Genomic DNA, 18267 nt, shown 5'->3' on the forward strand with positions numbered 1-18267 from the left:
ATTCGGTCAGAATGGACTATTTTTGATGTCTTTGCAATTTTAACTCATATGGACAATTTTGCGGTACGTTTTCTCCCATAGTTCCAAATCGCCGAATCCAGACGACATGCAAATAAGCCAAGATGGCGGCGATGGGCTGTTCTTTTGGGTGGTGGTGTTTTTAAAAAAAGTTTACTGTAAATTCTGAAGATATAGACCAAAATATAAGTATTACCCTTATGTTATAGTTTCCACGCGGGGCTGAGAACATGTTGTCGAGTTATAATGAGTTCTGTCGGCCTGGATCACAGAGCCTTATTATCGCCCCATTGTCTTCGATCACGCTTTCATGCAAATCGCCCTTTTGTTACCCGCGCTTTGGGCGCGATTTTCAAGTTGTGAACTGACGTCCAGCGTGTGTACTCAGTATTCTTGTCCCGCAAGTTACAGCTTAATTTTTTATCGCTCAGTGATTCATTTTTTGGTTCAGGGTAACGATTGTGGAGGTTAGATTATATAATACAAACCATGTATATACGTGCTGAGCTTGTGTTTTTATCCTACATTACTAGGCATTTTTCATTTCGCCCTCGTTGTTCTCTTACAATACCTTGTATTATTGTGAGACAGCTAACCAGAACACAAATTGTTAGTACAGTCAAACTTCGGTTAACGACCGGGCCTACAAGACACCTCTTGGCTCATGATAACCGCTTTCTTTCGATCCCGATTTCCCCCCGTTGCGAGTTGGCACAAGAATGTTAGCGTTTTGTCGGAGCGAGGAGCCGTCACAGTTTGCCTTTCGCGACCGTGACGAACTTGATTTGCGACAGTTCTAAACGACCCAAATGTTGCTGATGACGAGGCTGTGGGGATGTTCATCTTTTTATTGATAACTGGTGGGAAATCGTGGAAAAGTCGGTCTGTTTGGTTTGGGTTTCGGACGGCCGGGCAGACTACCGAGCATTCAAGATGGCGCCCACGACGCCATATTTAGTTATTGGGACAGTCTACTGTAATGCGGGTGGAAATCGTAAGAGCTGTGTGCTTGTACTCTACATTTTAACAATATATCTTGTCAATTCATTCCTCACATAGGGATGCTTTGATAAATGGAACATACATCAAATAATGTATGGTGTGGTAACATAAATGTCCTGAAAATAAAAGGTGCCTGTGTTTCTTGTTCACCCATGCTGCGACGAAATGACGTTTTCCATGTCAACAACTTCAGGCGTCGGCAATTTGTCACAAAGAACTTTTTCCGAAAAGTACAAACGCCAGCTCGTCATTATCTCTACTTGAAAGAAAGGTCGATCGACAAATTGAGCACCGATGGAAAAATCCGTCCAAACTGTCTCTGTATATTAGCATTTGATTTTTACTTTGTGTCTTGATTTTACCCATGCTCCGGAACAACAAAAGAAATGGCTAGCGACTATTTTTGAGCGGGAATGTTTTCAAACGGCGGTTAAATATTTCAGTACAAACACGACTGAGAGCATATTTTCCAGTACACAGGTTATTCTTGGAAGGTACCGGATAAGTTTAACAGAAATATACAAGTATGTTACTTACAGACAAATAGCTTTACACGCGGCTTGGGTTCCATCCAGAACATTTACATTTTGTATCACACAAATTTTTCGAGTTTATATTTCTGATTTTTAGTTAAACGTTATGTTTAGTTCTGGTCATGTATTCCCTGATTTGTTCCTTTATTGTAATGGAGCCGAGAAATTGGTTCCATGTGTACTTGGCTTGAGTAGAGAGTCTAGAGACTGTCACTATGGAAGCAAGTAAGTGCTCTTTGTTGTTTCGAATTTTTGAACGAAAACAAGTAAAAATTGTGGGATTTTGAATGGTCTTCCTGCCTTGAATATTTTCCGTCTCTGTGTAAAAGATATTCGGCAAGTCTTAAGAAATATTTAGCCTTTCTGACCGTTTTCTATGAAGAGTTTGTCGCCCCCAAATGGCTAGGTACAGTTGTTTACAAATAGGCAAACTTCCGCTTGGGATATTTCATTCGTAGGATTGGCGACCAGTTTCTTGGAAAGAAACACATACGCCTCAGTTTGGGTTCGTTATGGAGTTAAATGTTTTGAAATTATTAATACATTTATTGAAAAAATTCTGTAACAGCAAATACGTGGGCATGTTTACTATTTTATGAAGAAAACAATCATGCTCACAGCAAAACTTCGACCCGTATTACAGTAGTCCGTTCCCACTGGCGCCATCTTTAATCATCATTTTGCCGCCTGGCCGTCAAAACCACAAACATTTCGATTTTGTCAGCCACGCGCCAGCTTTGTATCACTTGTATAAGGGCATTTTGACCACTCTCTCTCAACAACAGTATTCTGGAAATAATCATGCCCACACTTGGTATTGTTAAAATGTGCTATGTACGGACAATTGAGACTGACTACAGGTACGCATATGAATAGGACGGTTCGCGGCAAAAAGCCACAGGGGGGAGATAGAAAGGTAAACATTACTGCGGTCCGCCTGTAAAAGCGTCAACCAATCACGGACAGTTGCTGGTGGTGATAAGCGTGATTGACATGTTATAATCATCAATATTCATGCCCCACGAGTGGGAATTTTTGGACTGGTTTTTGACCATCGTGGTAAGGAAAGCATGTGAATCAACGTGCTTCATCACTATGATTGTGTTCATTATGTTGCTACTTGTAGTTGTCAAATGCGATACTGTACTTGCAAAAGCTGTCGATGTGATTTTCAAAAGAATATGTTTCATATACAGAGAGCTTTACAAACATAACATTATGGTGAAATGTCTGACAACTGCAATCAATAGCTTAGGATAAAATGCATGTTGTCATGGCTATTTTGTTTGAGCATGTGTATATTGTTTGAGCCTGTCTTGTTACCATAATCAAAACTGACATTCAAAATTTGACTAATGTGGAGTGCGTACATTGAATCGTGGGGCCTTGAACAGACTTGAGACGTTCTGAACTAGGCGTTGGAGTTCAAACGCAATACTGATCTCCAAGCAGATGTTTGGAGGGAAATGTTTTCTAGCTATCCCCAAAAATCTCAATGGATCAGAAAAAAAAGGGGCAGCCAGTCAGAGTCAGAGAACGTTGCGGCTTCTCTTCCCAACATCTTCTTGGAGATTCATGCAAATTCTCCTGATTGAATCACAAGATTGACGTAGACATCATGCTACTGACGTCATGAAAACGTGACATGACGTCGACCTTATTCTCGTTAACTCCCCGGCCGTCCTGGGGAAGGGTTTGGGGGCTGACGCCGGCGGCGGGACAGTCAACCTGAGGCCGACCGAGAGATCGTACCATGGCTCGGTGAACTGTGTGGACTGTTGGTCCGCTCTCATCTTGGTGACTAGGACCACGAGGATATGCAGAAGGAAGTAGAGATTCATCTGTAAGGAACAGACAGATGTTGGTTATTGGAGAGGTACGGTTTGCAGTCACGCGACTATGACGTAATTTTCGTCGGCCATGTTGGATCCATGGATCCCATGCCCTCAACCAACATGGCGTCGGTGAATTTGTCACTTGTGAAGTCATGTTTACAAAGACATAAAGCAAGAATGATCAAGAAGGTGACAGCTACTGACTATGAGATTTTGCTCACCACGAGAACGACAACTATTGGACCCGAGACAATCCAGGCATAGGATAGCCTGGTGTAGTCCATCCAGCATCGCTCAGTGCGGTCGGACATGTACATGACGACTGTCCACGCTATAACGAACACCGCAGGGGTACCTGGAAAACAATACATATGAGCTTTGAGTAAAAGACAAGCATACAAAGGTTAGTCAGTTCTTAGTCTGTATGACAATGTGTATTTCGTGTAGTCATGATTAATTGTTTTGTGCATTCATTTATTGATCCCTTCCTTTGTTTTTTCTTCTTTCATTTATTCATTATCATGACCTATTTCCAACCCTACTTACTTTTAAATGTTGATACTAGGCTTCTCGCCCCATGCCCGCATTGCAATCACATGCACTTCGCCGGATACTTACCCCAGCCAATCACGTAGAAGACAGTAAGACTTGACAGGTAGTGGAAGACTGCGACCACACAGCGCATGTACAGAAACAGCCCCTCCACCAGCATCCAGAAGATGTTGGACATGCTGAAGTACTGGGACAAAACCACCAGGCCTCGGCACACCAAGGGCTGGCAAATATATTGAAATTTCAGTACAGTCCGTTTGGTAACGATTGACATAGAATATAAAGACGATTAAAACTCTACAACTGGATAAGAATCAAAGATTTACTTCCGGACGTTTCGAGTGATATCCATCACCATCACATTTACATAAAAGTAGTCTTTTGCATGTTTGTACTTAATTCAAGTTGTCTGATACAGGGTTAGGCAGTGGGGAGAAGGTTTAGATAGTTCATACGGAACAAATTTGTGACTTGACTTAGCCCTTTGCTTACCCTGGCATCCAGTTTACCGTTGTACTCGGTAGTGTTTTTGGACGGTAGGGGTTTGGTTGGCCACACACAGGAGACCAATTAATTAGGACAAACCACGATAGACTGGATGCCAGGGTACCCTTTACTTTACTTTGGCATATAGCATGTAAAGACATACTACACATTTGTTTATATAGGGCGCTTTCAATCACCTTGATATCCTTATAACTTCCGGCCATAAAAATCCTTAAGGTTTATGACAAAATCGTTTTAAAGAGGAAATAATAAAATTTGATGCTAAACTCTTCTTCCTTTCAGATCCTATCTTTACAGTGCATTTTATTTTTATGCCCTCAAGGGAGGAGTAATTTTCAACTTTTAATTTCAGTTGTCAATTCTTTCTTTCGTTTGTAGTTTTGTTGGCAGTGTGGCCTTTAAGAGATTTCCGGTACGGCAGATGTGACATTCATATTACTTGCCTTCATTTTGGTTGACATTTTCAGTGATAGAAAACTTCTACCTTCCTTGACTGTAATTAATTCAGCAATACTTTTAAACAACGTTCTACAAAATTCCAAAATGCTATCTGCCGAAAGCTTGACTCCAAGCTGAGTGTGCTGAAATTACATGAGACTTTTTCGGTATCCCTTGGGGTGTAACTACGCTGTCACTGAAACTTCTCGCTAACACTTTCCCGAGAGAGCTAGGGAGCTTCTCTCAGTACGATAACACAACAACACTCTCTCTCTGTTCCCCTTTTTTCTCTCCTTCTCTCTCTCTCTCTCTCTCTCACTCTTTCTGCCTGTCTCCCTCTGTCACTGTTTCTCGCTGTCTCTCTCTTTCTGTCTCCCCTCTTAGATGTTTGTCTCTGTCTGTCTCTCTCTGTCTCCTCTCTCTGTTATCCATCTCTCTGTCTCTCTCTCTCTGTCTCTCTCTCTCTGTATCTCTCTCTCTCAAGTGTAGATACACCTACATTTTACATGAGAGTATAAAAACAAGACATACCACTTACACTAAAACGCCTAGTAGGTTTAGATATGGAATAACCTATCGACAAGTTGACCACTAACCTCGTTCATGTACGCAGGCCCCGAGTCGTCTCCTGGCTGCATCAGAATGATGAGGATGATCGCCCGGAATATCAGGGACAGCAACAGCTGCTTGTGGATTCTGATGCGGTCACAATGCAGTCTCCTAAAACATCACCAACGAGAAATAGTAGATCTCGTACCAAGCACCATGAAATTATTTTTTGTCCATTTCTTGACAACATATAACACAACAATGTCCATTTCACACATCGCACATCATGCACTCTTCTGCTGGAGGCCATGTGCCAACATTCACTTCTTGTAAAGAATTGCATTTGATGTAGGCCAGCTTAACCTTGGAATCTTGCCAGACTTGGGGTCACAACTCAGCTCGGGAACAAACTTGGACCAAGGCCAGCGAGAACAAACTTGCACAAACACTAAAGCAAACAAACAAATAAAACAAACAAACAAACAAACAAACAAGCAAACAAAGAAACAAACACTGGACAATTTTACTCCTACACAAGTGTTATTTGTACACCGGCCCATATTCCAAATGTATACCATTGTTTAGAATGCATAAGTAGACTATACCTGAAGTAACAGAAGATGAACATGGATATACACAGCATGAGCAGTGACAAGGCCGAGCCCGCGAAGTAGATGTCTCTCACCGCTAGTAGTATGGACAGATCCGGCTATGAAAACCGCAGGAAGAAGTATGAGTCTCATGGCAAACGTAGATTTTTGTCCTTGAATAGATGCTGATAAGATTTAGCACATATGAGACATATTGGTAAATTCACGAAACAAGAAATATGATAGAAATTTTGCGCAAGGTGCTTTAATCTAGATTCTACCATTGAATGTGTTGCTATAGAATTATAGCATATTTTCCACAGTTGTTCCAGAAGAAAAAGTATGATAAAAGGGACATTAAATATGTGTTTTTTTTGTGTGATAGATCCACGTTGTACATAACAGTGCACCATTACGTTGTCATTAGTAGTTCATCGTCCTTCCAAGAAACCTAACACGAAAATACATGTACGTTACGAGGAATTGTGGCATTTTCCTTGAAGTGATCCGCGTACCAAGTCCTGGAAAAGCCGATTTCTGGCGTTTCTCCCATAAAATAAATACAAATTGGACAGAGCTCACGAAGACAGTGGGAACGGGTCTATTTATTCTCATCAAAGTTTCCCTACGTTACCTCTTCGCTTCATTTCCGTCGACCCCATGGCTAACCTTTGGGAAATAGGCGAGGTACATGCACGAGAAAATCACGCCATGCAGCGCTGCACATGCAGTAGATTCATTTCGATACAGTTGCTGTGCACGATTGCTTGTTGAGTGCCATTTGCCGCAAAATTGTAAAAACTAATTACGCCTTCATAGTACTCTGTCTTGATTCTACATCCCATGCTAACACTCTTGTCACGCCTGATGAATATTTGAAAGTTTTACACAATACAATACAACATACAATAATACAGTGAGAACAACAAATTGATATGCAATGGCAGTTATCGCTGCTTATAGGAGTGATTGTCAAGCCCTTGCAGGCAACCATGGCCTTCAGTGAAGTCACAACATGAATATCAAATCGCTCAAACAGACCATGTCTACGCCACAAACTGTACGTGTTGCAAACTTGTAACCACACAATTTTCATCATTTTGACGCTTGTGAAAAACAGGCCTTTGATTCTTTGCTTGAAGTACAAGGTCTCCACAAAACATGATGTCTAACATCAACTGGCAAATACCAGAATCATCATGATTAATGACCTGTTCTTATTCCTGTTTTACAGTAGCCTAGAGTCCATCATTGTTAGCTTTGGCTAACTCCCAACGTCAGCTAGTTGGCAGGCGGCTAGTTTTACAGGCCCTAGGCTTTTTTCTAAGATAGCAAGTGATTTACATTGCAATCGCCAATTTCTGTCAGAAAGCAAATAAAGTTCATATCAGTGATAAAAACGTGACACGAGATCCGACGATTATATTACCCATCCTTACCGGTACACGTCTGAGCTTATGAGGCACGCACAACGTGTAGTTGGACCAGTTACCCTTCAGCCACTCCCCTGCCTCGGTACAAATCCGGTAAGCCAGTATTTCTGAAACACACGCAAATTAGTACCTAGCTTATGATTCAGAAGGATAAGGGACATGCTTTTATGACGAATACCGTGAACTACCGGCCTATCTATAGTTCATTTGTCAAGTTGCCATATATTGCACCTGTTGCGATTGTCCCGCAATAAAGTTATTCTTCCTCTATCTTCGAGCTTCACATCTAGTACTAAAGTCAAAGTCAAGTCTCCTAAAGAAAATCAATCTTTCTCCAGCTAGCGGTCTATGATTGTCACAAATTGCTTTACGCCCTTCAGAAGTCATAATAATGGTGCTGTTATGAGCTTCTGTTGAAATGATAGATCGTCCTCCCAAAGGATGCTTTGCAGAAAACGTTGAAAATTTGAGTCACGCATGCCAACATCGATTCCTGACTTTAAGTTGTTTTCATACTCGTGCTAACCTCCACCCGTGTCTCTTCAATTTATCCTCTGCTTTCTAAAGGTTGGGTGTCATACAACGCCTAGCATACAAATCTTGAATCAGTCTGTAAGATCTGCAGCAAAACCTGGCTTTACCCTTGACCGTGTTTTTGCGTGACAGTTATATGTACCTCTTACGCCTCAATCAAAATATGGTATGGAACGTTCGTGTTGCAGTTTTGAAGAACTTGACTGGCTCCTGTAAGAGTTCAATGTACCCTAGTACATGTACTACTAGTACTAGTCATCAATGTAGTACAAATGAAGAAGTTTCTGTAACCATAGATAACTCACTGGTGTTATCGTATCCCTTGGGGCATGGCAGGTACACAGTAAATCCTGCAGGGGTGTCGGGCCAGCAGTAGATGTTATCAAAGGAGCTGTTACAGTACAACCCTGCAAAACAGAACGACAAGGTCAGATATAAATCAAATACACCACCCCTTCAACTTGAGTTTGCAAATAAAGTATTGTTCTCTACTTGGTTTCCATGGTCTTCGTATGTCTTGTCATAGAGATGTCTATAAATAAGATTGAAATTATTTTTCATGGTATCCAATCCGGTTTTTAACTTTTATTGCCTTGTTTTTACCGTGTTACTTTCGCCAAGAATGTTATCTTTCTTGTTGTATATCATATTTACAGTCATCACACGTACCTAACGTTTGAAATATATGAAGCCGTCTAACTCGACAGTGTAAATATTTCCCGGCTCTTTAGTCCCCCCCACCTTCTCATGCTGAGATGGCATCTTTTGAAGTGACGTCAGCAAGATAAAAGTAACAACCTTATCGTTATAACCAGTTTGAACGTCTTAGCAAAACATATGTAAGTCTAGCTATTGGGGATTCCACTTGATGCTAGAGATAGGCCGTGTTTTGTTGCACGGTATATGTATGCTTCGAGAACTTTTACAAAAAATAAGATAACAAACCTCATATGAAGGCTTTTCACATTCTAGTCTTCACTTCTACTTTCAACAAAAGGTTAACGGTTAACTCTGATTGAATTATGGTCAATCATAGGCTTGCGTTTTGGTGTAATCTAAAATTGAATCTTGTACCTTAGAAATAAGAGTGCTCCTTTGACTTCTTTTTGGGCTGATTTTCTCAGCCTTTATATGATTGAAGATAAATGATATATGTACTTGAAAGTCTTGAGTGCGTGCGTGGATAGCCAATGAAAGTGCCGTTTCATCCACCAGACTCTCAGTAAAGCCATACTGTGTGTGCCTCTAGCGTTACTATAGATAAAGTGACTACGCTAAATAAGGTGTCTAGAGGATAAAATTTGAGATCACGTACTCAAAAGCCTTTGCTGAGGGAGTTTGTTAATGCAAGACATGCATTAGTGTGCATGAAGTACAAATGTATACCAGTAGCCCCTCTAGCACTATAGCAGAGATCACTTATAAATACGATTTTTACCATTACGACTTGCTGACAGTGTGCATTATTGGAACTTTGTTTCTTAAAAAGTTGCATGAAAATATGCCATTCAAAATTGCATCGAAACATGTTTTACTGAATTCATCTATACCCTTAGCTATGACATGAAGCTCAAGTGGATAGTTGGGCCAAGTACGTTATGTAATGTCATTGGTGAGGCGTATAAAGTTTGACATTCCGCCACTATAATTGGTAGCCTGGGTGTCATCCTAGTTAGTTTTCCGCGGTTCCCAAAGCAACTAGGATGGCGCCCAGGTTACATAATTGGTATCATGAGAATCGTCGGTGGCCTATCGGGGAGCGCAGGTGCATTGTGAGAAGCGTAAACGTTGACATCTTGACATTTTAATTGGCGCCACGAGAATCATCTTTTGACATGCGGTTAAACAGCGAACATAAGTGGGTAATCAGGGGGACGAACTTTGACCTTCCACCATTTTGATTGGCATCACGAGAAGAATCAGACGCCACAACTCATCTGACGTGATTTCTCAAGAAACATTACGCTTTGTCGCTGTATACAGCAACAGGTAAGACCTTTGTTTATTGCCAAACGTTCTGGTTTGTGTTCAAGTGACAGAAAGTTTGAATTAGTAGAGTCGAGTTTTGTAGAGAGGACGTCGGCCTCGGATGGGGGGAGCTCGGGGCCAGGGGACGCAGCGTGTTTTGTAAATAACGGTCGCGATTGTTGCTTCAACGTTTTGACAAATATATTTGTGCTATTATATATTGAAACGCAACTGATTGGTATGCTTAAGACAAGAATAGGGGTGCCAAATATCGCGAAACAAAACATGTGCCTGGGTTTGTCGTTCTACAGTTTGGACAACAAAAAAGCATATGGTCAAAAGCCTCTTTACACTTTCGGTGCATTGACACAAACGATCATTATATTGTATGGGTAGATAGTCGAATATCACCTCGTCTTCAAATATTGGTTTTGTCGTAATCATACAACCCCTTTTGTCAATCGAGAAATATTTTCCTATGGTGTCTTTTCCGTACTACTTTATTCCCTAACTGTCGCGGATGAATACTAATATTACGTTACCCAAATTCCAAGAAGTTGGGCTAGACACCCAAGGGACACCGGCGGGGAAAGGAAGTCGAGCAGATGTGGACAGGGCCATACTGTAGGGGAGAGTGGTTTACTAGTAGGGGTTTAGCGCGGAAAACTACATGTAGTTTGGTATTGCAGCTTTATGTAGCCTGGTACCCAGACCTGCTGCAGCTGCAGAGTCCTTTTTGTCCATTTTAGCCTGGACTCCAGGCCCTGGAGTCCAGCCTTCTTACTAGCTGTAGTCCATTTTTGTCGCTACCCAAGCTCCGTTCTTATTGGCGGGGAATGGAGCTTGGGTTGCTAAGAAGGCTAGTTCTTTCTGCAACTAAAGGAAAATTTGCATAGAGGACGAATGAGCAACTACGTCAATGATTAAGGCTGTTTTGGAGATGACCTGTTTTATATAGGGTTTTTATATCTTCAAAAATGCCGATCATTATGTGCATCTAACCAATTTTATCATTGAATGTAGTTTCCCGTGAATATCTTGCTGAAGAACTTCCTACCAAATACCCTGGGAACCGGCTGCTGGGAATGAGTCAGACACCACAGGACCAACAGAGTGAACAATCACAGAAAGACAGCAGGAGAAGGTAAAAGAAACCCCTCGCAGTGTCAGCACTGACAAGACTGCCTCACCACACGCACATGAACACGCTTCAACAGAAGAGATGAACAGGTACGAGGAAAAATATGGCACGGATACACCATACATATGTGAGGGCTGTGGGTACTGGACATCTAACAGAGCCAACTTCTCAGAACATTTGAAAACACACACAGGCAAAGAACAACTCAAGTGTTCTCATTGTGACTTCTCCACTGTATATCAATGCGAGTTACTTGTACATGATATGGTCGAACACACTGGTGAGAAACCGTTTGAGTGTGAGGAGTGTGGCTACAAAACAACCAGTAGGTCTCACTTCTCTCAACATTTGGTAAAACAAGACACATTCAAGTGTGATGAATGCGATTTTTCCACAACTGACAAATGGAAGTTCAAAAGACACATGCGCAGCCACTCGAAAAAGGGTGAGAAACGGTTTGTGTGTAAGGAATGCGGCTACAGGGCAATTTGTGGGTCTGAACTTCAACGCCATGAGCAAAAACACACAGGAGAAACACCTTTCAAGTGCGAAGGATATGATTTTTCTGCAGCAGAGAAAAGCACCATAACCAGACACACTGGTGAGAAACCCTATGAGTGTAATGAGTGTGACTATGCGACAAATCGTAGGTATCTCCTGACCCTACATCTGAGGGAGCATAGAGTGCAGAGGAAAGCCGCAGCTGGGTTTGATCCCACAAAACCTTTCAGCTGTGATCAGTGTGACTTTTCCTGTAGGCGGAAATGCAATTTAGTTCAGCACATGGTCACACACACACGTGAGGCACCCTTAACGTGTGAGGAGAGTGAGTACAGAATGGCTGACCTCACACAACATGAGAGTGACAAAGCACTTCTTACTTGTGATCAGTCTGACTTTTCTACAGATCGGAAAGAAAATGTAGACCAGCCCAAGGTCATACACGCTGATGGGGCACCTTACAGGTGTAAGGAGTGTGAGTACAGAACAGTTGCTAGCTCTGACCTCTCAAAACATGTGAAGGAACACAGAGTGCAGAGGAAAGCGAGGATTGATCCCTCAAAACATATTAGAAAATTTTTCAGATGTGATCAGTGTGACTTTTCCAGTAGGCGGAAATGTGATCTAGTTAAGCATATGGTCAAGCACACTCCCAAGCCAACCTTAACATGTGGGGAGTGTGAGTACAGAATAGTTGATAGCTCTGACCTTGCACAACATGTGAAGGAACACACAGTGCAGAGGAAAGCTGGGTTTGATCCCTCAAAACCTTTCAGATGTGATCAGTGTGACTTTTCCAGTAGGCGGAAAGGGAATCTAGTTCAGCACATGGTGAAGCACACTCGTGAGGCAGAGCCACCCATAACGTGTGAGGAGAGTGAGTATAGAACGGTTGATAGCTCTGACCTCGCACAACATGTGAGGGAACACAGAGTGCAGAGGAAAGCTTGGATTGTCTCCACAAAACATTTTGTTAAAGCTTTTAGCTGTGATCAGTGTGACTTTTCTTGTAGGCGGAAATGTAATCTAGTTCAGCATATGGTCAAACACACTCGTGAGGCACCCTTAACGTCTGAGGAGAGTGATTGCAGAACAGTTGATAGCTCTGAGGCACCCTTAACGTCTAAGGAGAGTGAGTACAGAGTGGTTGATAGCTCTGAGGCACACTTAATGTGTGAGGAGAGTGAGGACAGAACAGTTGATTGCTCTGAGGCACCCTTAACGTGTGAGGAGAGTGAGTACAGAACAGTTGATAGCTCTGAGTCTGAGGCACCCTTAACATGCGAGGAGAGTGAGGACACAACAGCTGATTGCTTTGAGGCACCCTTAACATGCGAGGAGAGTGAGTATAGAGCGGTTGATAGCTCTGAGGCACCCTTAGCGTGTGAGGAGAGTGAGGACAGAACAGTTGATAGCTCTGAGTCTGAGGCACCCTTAACATGTGAGGAGAGTGAGTACAAAACAGTTGATAGCTCTGAGGCACCCTTAACATGCAAGGAGAGTGAGCATAGAGTGGTTGATAGCTCTGAGGCACCCTTAGCGTGTGAGGAGAGTGAGTACAGAATGGTTGACCTCGACAAAGCACTTTTTGTGTGTGATCAGTCTGACTTTTCTACAGAACGGAAAGAAAATGTAGATCAGCCCATAGTCAGACACGCTGATGAGGCACCTTACAGGTGTGAGTACAGAACAGTTGATAGCTCTGACCTTGCACAACATGTGAGGGAACACACAGTGCAGAGGAAAGCTAGATTTGATCCCTCAAAACCTTTCAGATGTGATCAGTGTGACTTTTCCAGTAGACGGAAAGGGAATCTAGTTCAGCACATGGTCAAGCACACTCGTGGGGCAGAGGGACCCTTAACATGTGAGGAGTGTGGGTACAGAACAGTTGCTAGCTCTGACCTCGCACAACATGTGAGGGAACACAGAGTGCAGAGGAAAGCTGGGTTTGATCCCTCAGTACATTATAGAAAACCTTTTAGCTGCGATCAGTGTGACTTTTCCTGTAAGCGGAAATGCAATTTAATTCAGCATATGGTCAAACACACTCGTGAGGCACCCATAACATGTGAGGAGAGTGAGTGCAGAACAGTTGATAGCTCTGACCTCTCAAAACATGTGAGGGAGCATGACAAAACACTTGTTATGTGTGATCAGTCTGACTTTTCTACAGCACTGAAAGACAATTTAGACCAACACACCAATGAGGAACCGTACAGATGTGAGGAGTGCGGGTACGATACAGCCTCTAGGCCTGACCTCCTACAACATATCTATAGGAAACACGCAGACAAATCACGTTTCAGTTGTGATCAGTGTGACTTTTCCACAGACCAAAAAGGTAGCTTAGTCCTACACATGGTCAAACACACCGGCAAGAAACTGTGTGTAAGGAGACAGGACAAGGAAACTTTCCATTGTGATGAATGTGACTTTTCCACCACTCAGAAATGGCAGTTAGACCAACATATGCTCAAAAAACACACCAAGAATGGCAAGCAATGTTACATGTGTGACAAGTGTGGCTACAAGACGGCTAGAATGCACGACTTCTCGCGCCATTTGGCGAGACATACTGGGGTCAAAATTTACTGGTGTAATCAGTGCGGCTTTTCTACAACAGAAGAAGACAGCCTAGATCAACACAGGCTCAAACATCCAAGTGAGAAACCCAGGTGTGACGAGTGCGGGTATGAGGCGACTAATGATTTTGTGCTCATGCAACATAAAATGATGCATGCAGCCAAAAAACCATACAAGTGTGATCATTGTGACTTTTCCACTGTAAAGAAATCCTCTTACAACACACACATGCTCAACCACAAAGCTGATAAGGCACCTTACAAGTGTGATGAGTGCGGGTATGGGACGATTTCTAAGTGTGTGCTGTCAATACATAAAAGTAAACATCATCATCACACAGAGGAAAGACGGTTCAAGTGTGGCCAGTGTGACTTCTCCACAGAACGAAATTGCAACTTTGTCCAACACATGAAGAACCGACATCCTCGTGCAGGAGACCTACACATGGTCAAACACACTGTGGAAAAACCTTTCAAGTGTGATCAGTGGTACTGTAACTTCTCCACAGAACGAAAATGCAACTTAGTCCAACACATGGCCACACACGCTAGTGAGAAACGGGATAGCACAGATTCTGATACATCTGATTCTGATGGATGCAGCAACATGGTCACTGAAGCTGGTGAAAAACAGGATAGCACAGATTCACACATGGCCACACAAACTGGTGAGAAACAGGATAGCACAGATTCTGATCTATCTGATTCTGAACAACAATGCAACTTAGTCCAAGACATGCTCACTCAGGCTGGTGAGAAACAGGAAAGCACAGATTCTGATCTATCTGATTCTGAACGAGAATGCAACTTAGTCCAAGACATGCTCACAAACACTGGTGAGAAACAGGACAGCACAGATTCTGATCTATCTGATTCTGAAATAACCAGTGAACATCCGTCGAAAAGCCAGTGCAACTATTCTACTACTACATCTACATCCAAATGTGATGTGGACAGACGCTTGCTAGAATTCAATTTGGATGACCCGTTCGACTTTTAGAACTTTGAAGTTAATAAATCAGTTATGGCTACTAACCTGGTTAACATGGCTAAACCCTTGACTGTAGGAAGTTGAGAAATGTTACTAGTATGTGTTCTTCAATAAATCATAAAGTAGGAGAATTGTTCCCAGAAGTCATTAGAGATTGTATCTCCAACTTTCTTTGATCCATTTTGCCTCGGCTATTTGTATCCCAATTAGCTGCCATTCGAAAAGTATCGTTTTTTTTGTTGTTCTAATGAAGCAAGGGCATAGAAGCAGATAACGACCGTAGTAGTAATGAGCTACTGAGACACAAACTTCTTTGTGCATAATCTGGTTTCCAATATATTTCAACGGCCGGCGATAGTTTATCTTGCATTTTATCTTCTTTTCATTGCATGAATACACAAAGACTTGCATGTTGTCAGCACTGTAGAGAATAGCTAGAATATTTACTCGAATAGTTCTTGCTAGATTAGTGTTATACATGTTAAGTTAGACTATTCAACCATATAACCATATGTATTTTGATGGATAATAGAAACATTTATTGAAAATAGAATTAGACGAGTCTTTCAACTTCTGTCTTATTTCTTCTTAAGTGAAACAGTCAGGTGAACTGCAACATGGATATATATAGATGTGTGCATCAGTATCCATATTTTGTGTTGTTCTGAAAAGCATACGAGCCTATCATCTGATAATCATAATAGTAAGTGATGATGTGGCGGAAGAGCAGCTCATTTTACCTACAGGAAGGGGGTTCACCTCCGGCAAGGTACAGTTTTTTAGTTGTGTTTGTGCCTATAACTCAAGACGGCTTTGTATGCATTCTGGTATGTGTTGTTACAGCGATTTTGGCCCCCTGGCAACTTTTTCATGTACTGTAGCACTGCATGCTGATACCCCCATGGCTGAAGGCAGCATGGTATAGCCCATTTGGAAAGAATCCAGCTGAAGCATCCGAGGTCAATTTGGGACACCGGGCTTGTTTAACATTCAGCACAGGGTGAAATTGGAATCGAAAGGGACATCAGGGAGAGAAATTAATCTGGATTATCCCCAAATCCATACAGATAATACCAGATGATCTAGGGGCCCTTTACCGTAGTTTACGAGCAAGGCTGTCTGTTCCTCCGTGGGATTTTCTAACTTTCATCATAGCTTCAAATGTCACAAACAGGTCATGTACCGACGCATTATCTAGAAGTTTGTTATGGATTAAAGCACATGTCGTGTAATTTGTCACGACTTTTAAAACTTTAATGGGCTCTTAACATTAAACGCACAAACAACTGTAAGTGTAGCGCCTAGATTTGTAAATTCCGGCAGCAGACTGATCCGTTTGAGCACCAAGCTGTTGATTGTATCAAAATGATATTGCCGACAGGCACCTTAATGGTCTCACCAATAGCCTTCTCCATCAAAAGACTCTTTGAAGCTCTTCGCAAGTCACTTAATGTATTTTCTGCGTGCTTAGAAAGACTTAATTTCCCCTCAGGGCTGTCTACTTACCGTCGGGAGGAAGAGGAAGATAAGTTGGAGATGCTATTCAGGCTTAAGTACGGAGACGAGATGGCTAAGTACGTACGTTGAGTTTCAGTAGTTATCTAGTCCACATTGATTCGAGATTCGAAATAAGTTTGTGATTCTTGCACACGCACACTTGATGTTTTAATCTGCCAAATATCAAATAAAGGTACATTAGCTTTCTAAAGAATCGATACAATTTGTTCAGTATCAAGATAAAGCAAAGGGCGGGGTACTAAGAAGACAGGGATCTAAAAATTGGCGACTACCTCTACGCCTATTGCCAGCTGGTGTATGTTTTGGCAAAAATTAAAACATAGTATTTAGAGTGTTTGTAAATTTCTCTTCATACTTCTGAAAGCTGTTCTTATTCTTATCATCTTTGAGAAGCTCCAAGCTAAGTACACTGTATAAATAATAAGGCGCATGGGGAAAACCCTGGACCCAGGCCAATTCCATTTCCTCCCACTTTTCTGAGACCTTTTTTTGACCTTGATCCAACTTCATGTTGGTGTCCCCGACGTGCCTAGTATTCAAATGCCAATTCCAATGCGGACACACACCACTACAAACAAACACCAACAGATCACAATACCTCAATTTTCACGGTAAAGATGTAACACCGGATGTCTGATATTCCATTATTGATTGATTTCGAAAGCCCCCGCCCTATATATGCGTAAAACTTTAGAGTTTGCTTGGATCTTGAGCTATAAAAATGCATATAACCTTTTCGTGCGTCAACATCTTCACAATGGTCGTTCATCATGCGCCCACGATGCTGACTTTTCCATCTACATGTAATGCTAAGTGTTATGCCTTGCACCCATATGAACTTACCAACCTCTTAGTTAGGACCACCCGTAGCTGGTTATCACTTGTTGTATTACGATATCAACCCAAACGCATGATTAATCAGCTTCTATTGACTTTGTAGGGGTACTTCTCTCGACTTTAAGAGGGGTATAGCAGCAGGTTTATTCCTTAGAGCGTCCAGTGCGTGCAAATGGAACTCAGGGCGTCAGTTCATCCCACCTGTGTCACGAAGTGTCAATCGGCAATTCGAGTTTACGAGTACAAGAATGCCCCAGGGCGCTCATGATGACAGGACCTCTAGTCAACTTTATGCATGAAATGCACTTGAACATAGAATGTGACTGACGGAGTGCTCAGCCGATGCCTTCATGACATATTTTACTGAGACGGGTCGTCAATAGAACACCAAGTCCAACCAGACTTGGTCGCCGAATGGTAATTGGTAGCATGTTGATGCGGGGAGCTTCCAGTTATAAATAAAGCATTGTGGCGGATTAAAAAAGCCTTCGAACGCCGACTGATGCTGCCTTAGTTTTCGAATTTGTCATCTTGTCATCCACATATTTATGACCGTTTTCTACCAGAGCTATAGACTGGTTTAAGTCTCCACAAATATAAAAGGTGTTGTTGTACCGCGATTCTTTTGTTTTCGCTCTTTCACATCTTTTTAAACAATTTACTTAAATCAATTTAAAACTTGACACGATTTCAACTGCAATGGGTCTCATGAATCAGCATGACAGAGACAGTTGG

The 18267-nt window shown here is 42.1% G+C and overlaps 2 protein-coding genes across 4 annotated transcripts in view; one reads left to right on the forward strand and one right to left on the reverse strand.

The window, feature by feature from the left end:
* The window catches only part of LOC136420556 (calcitonin receptor-like), a 29781-nt gene that overhangs the window by 4571 nt on the left and 6943 nt on the right, over positions 1-18267 (reverse strand). Inside the window, exons 2-8 of one of the 2 annotated variants that reach the window (XM_066407523.1) lie at positions 8297-8398; positions 7464-7564; positions 6040-6143; positions 5482-5605; positions 4007-4163; positions 3610-3743; positions 3210-3394 (exon numbers count right to left, since the gene is read on the reverse strand). In XM_066407523.1, coding sequence (XP_066263620.1) covers positions 3210-3394; positions 3610-3743; positions 4007-4163; positions 5482-5605; positions 6040-6143; positions 7464-7564; positions 8297-8398 — 907 coding nt within the window. The remainder of the gene's footprint in view (positions 1-3209; positions 3395-3609; positions 3744-4006; positions 4164-5481; positions 5606-6039; positions 6144-7463; positions 7565-8296; positions 8399-18267) is intronic. The other variant, XM_066407524.1, reaches the window with a different exon arrangement.
* The window catches only part of LOC136420555 (zinc finger protein 91-like), a 41012-nt gene continuing 32592 nt past the window's right edge, over positions 9848-18267 (forward strand). Inside the window, exons 1-2 of one of the 2 annotated variants that reach the window (XR_010753251.1) lie at positions 9848-9980; positions 10983-11103. Coding sequence is in view for 1 of the 2 variants with exons in the window: in XM_066407522.1 (XP_066263619.1) it covers positions 11182-15186 (4005 nt within the window). In the remaining variant the exon portion in view is untranslated. Of the gene's footprint in view, positions 9981-10982; positions 15603-18267 lie in introns of those variants that run through there. The other variant, XM_066407522.1, reaches the window with a different exon arrangement.

The sequence above is a fragment of the Branchiostoma lanceolatum genome, chromosome 15 (assembly GCF_035083965.1).
Source record: "Branchiostoma lanceolatum isolate klBraLanc5 chromosome 15, klBraLanc5.hap2, whole genome shotgun sequence".
Classification (NCBI taxonomy): Eukaryota; Metazoa; Chordata; class Leptocardii; order Amphioxiformes; family Branchiostomatidae; genus Branchiostoma; species Branchiostoma lanceolatum.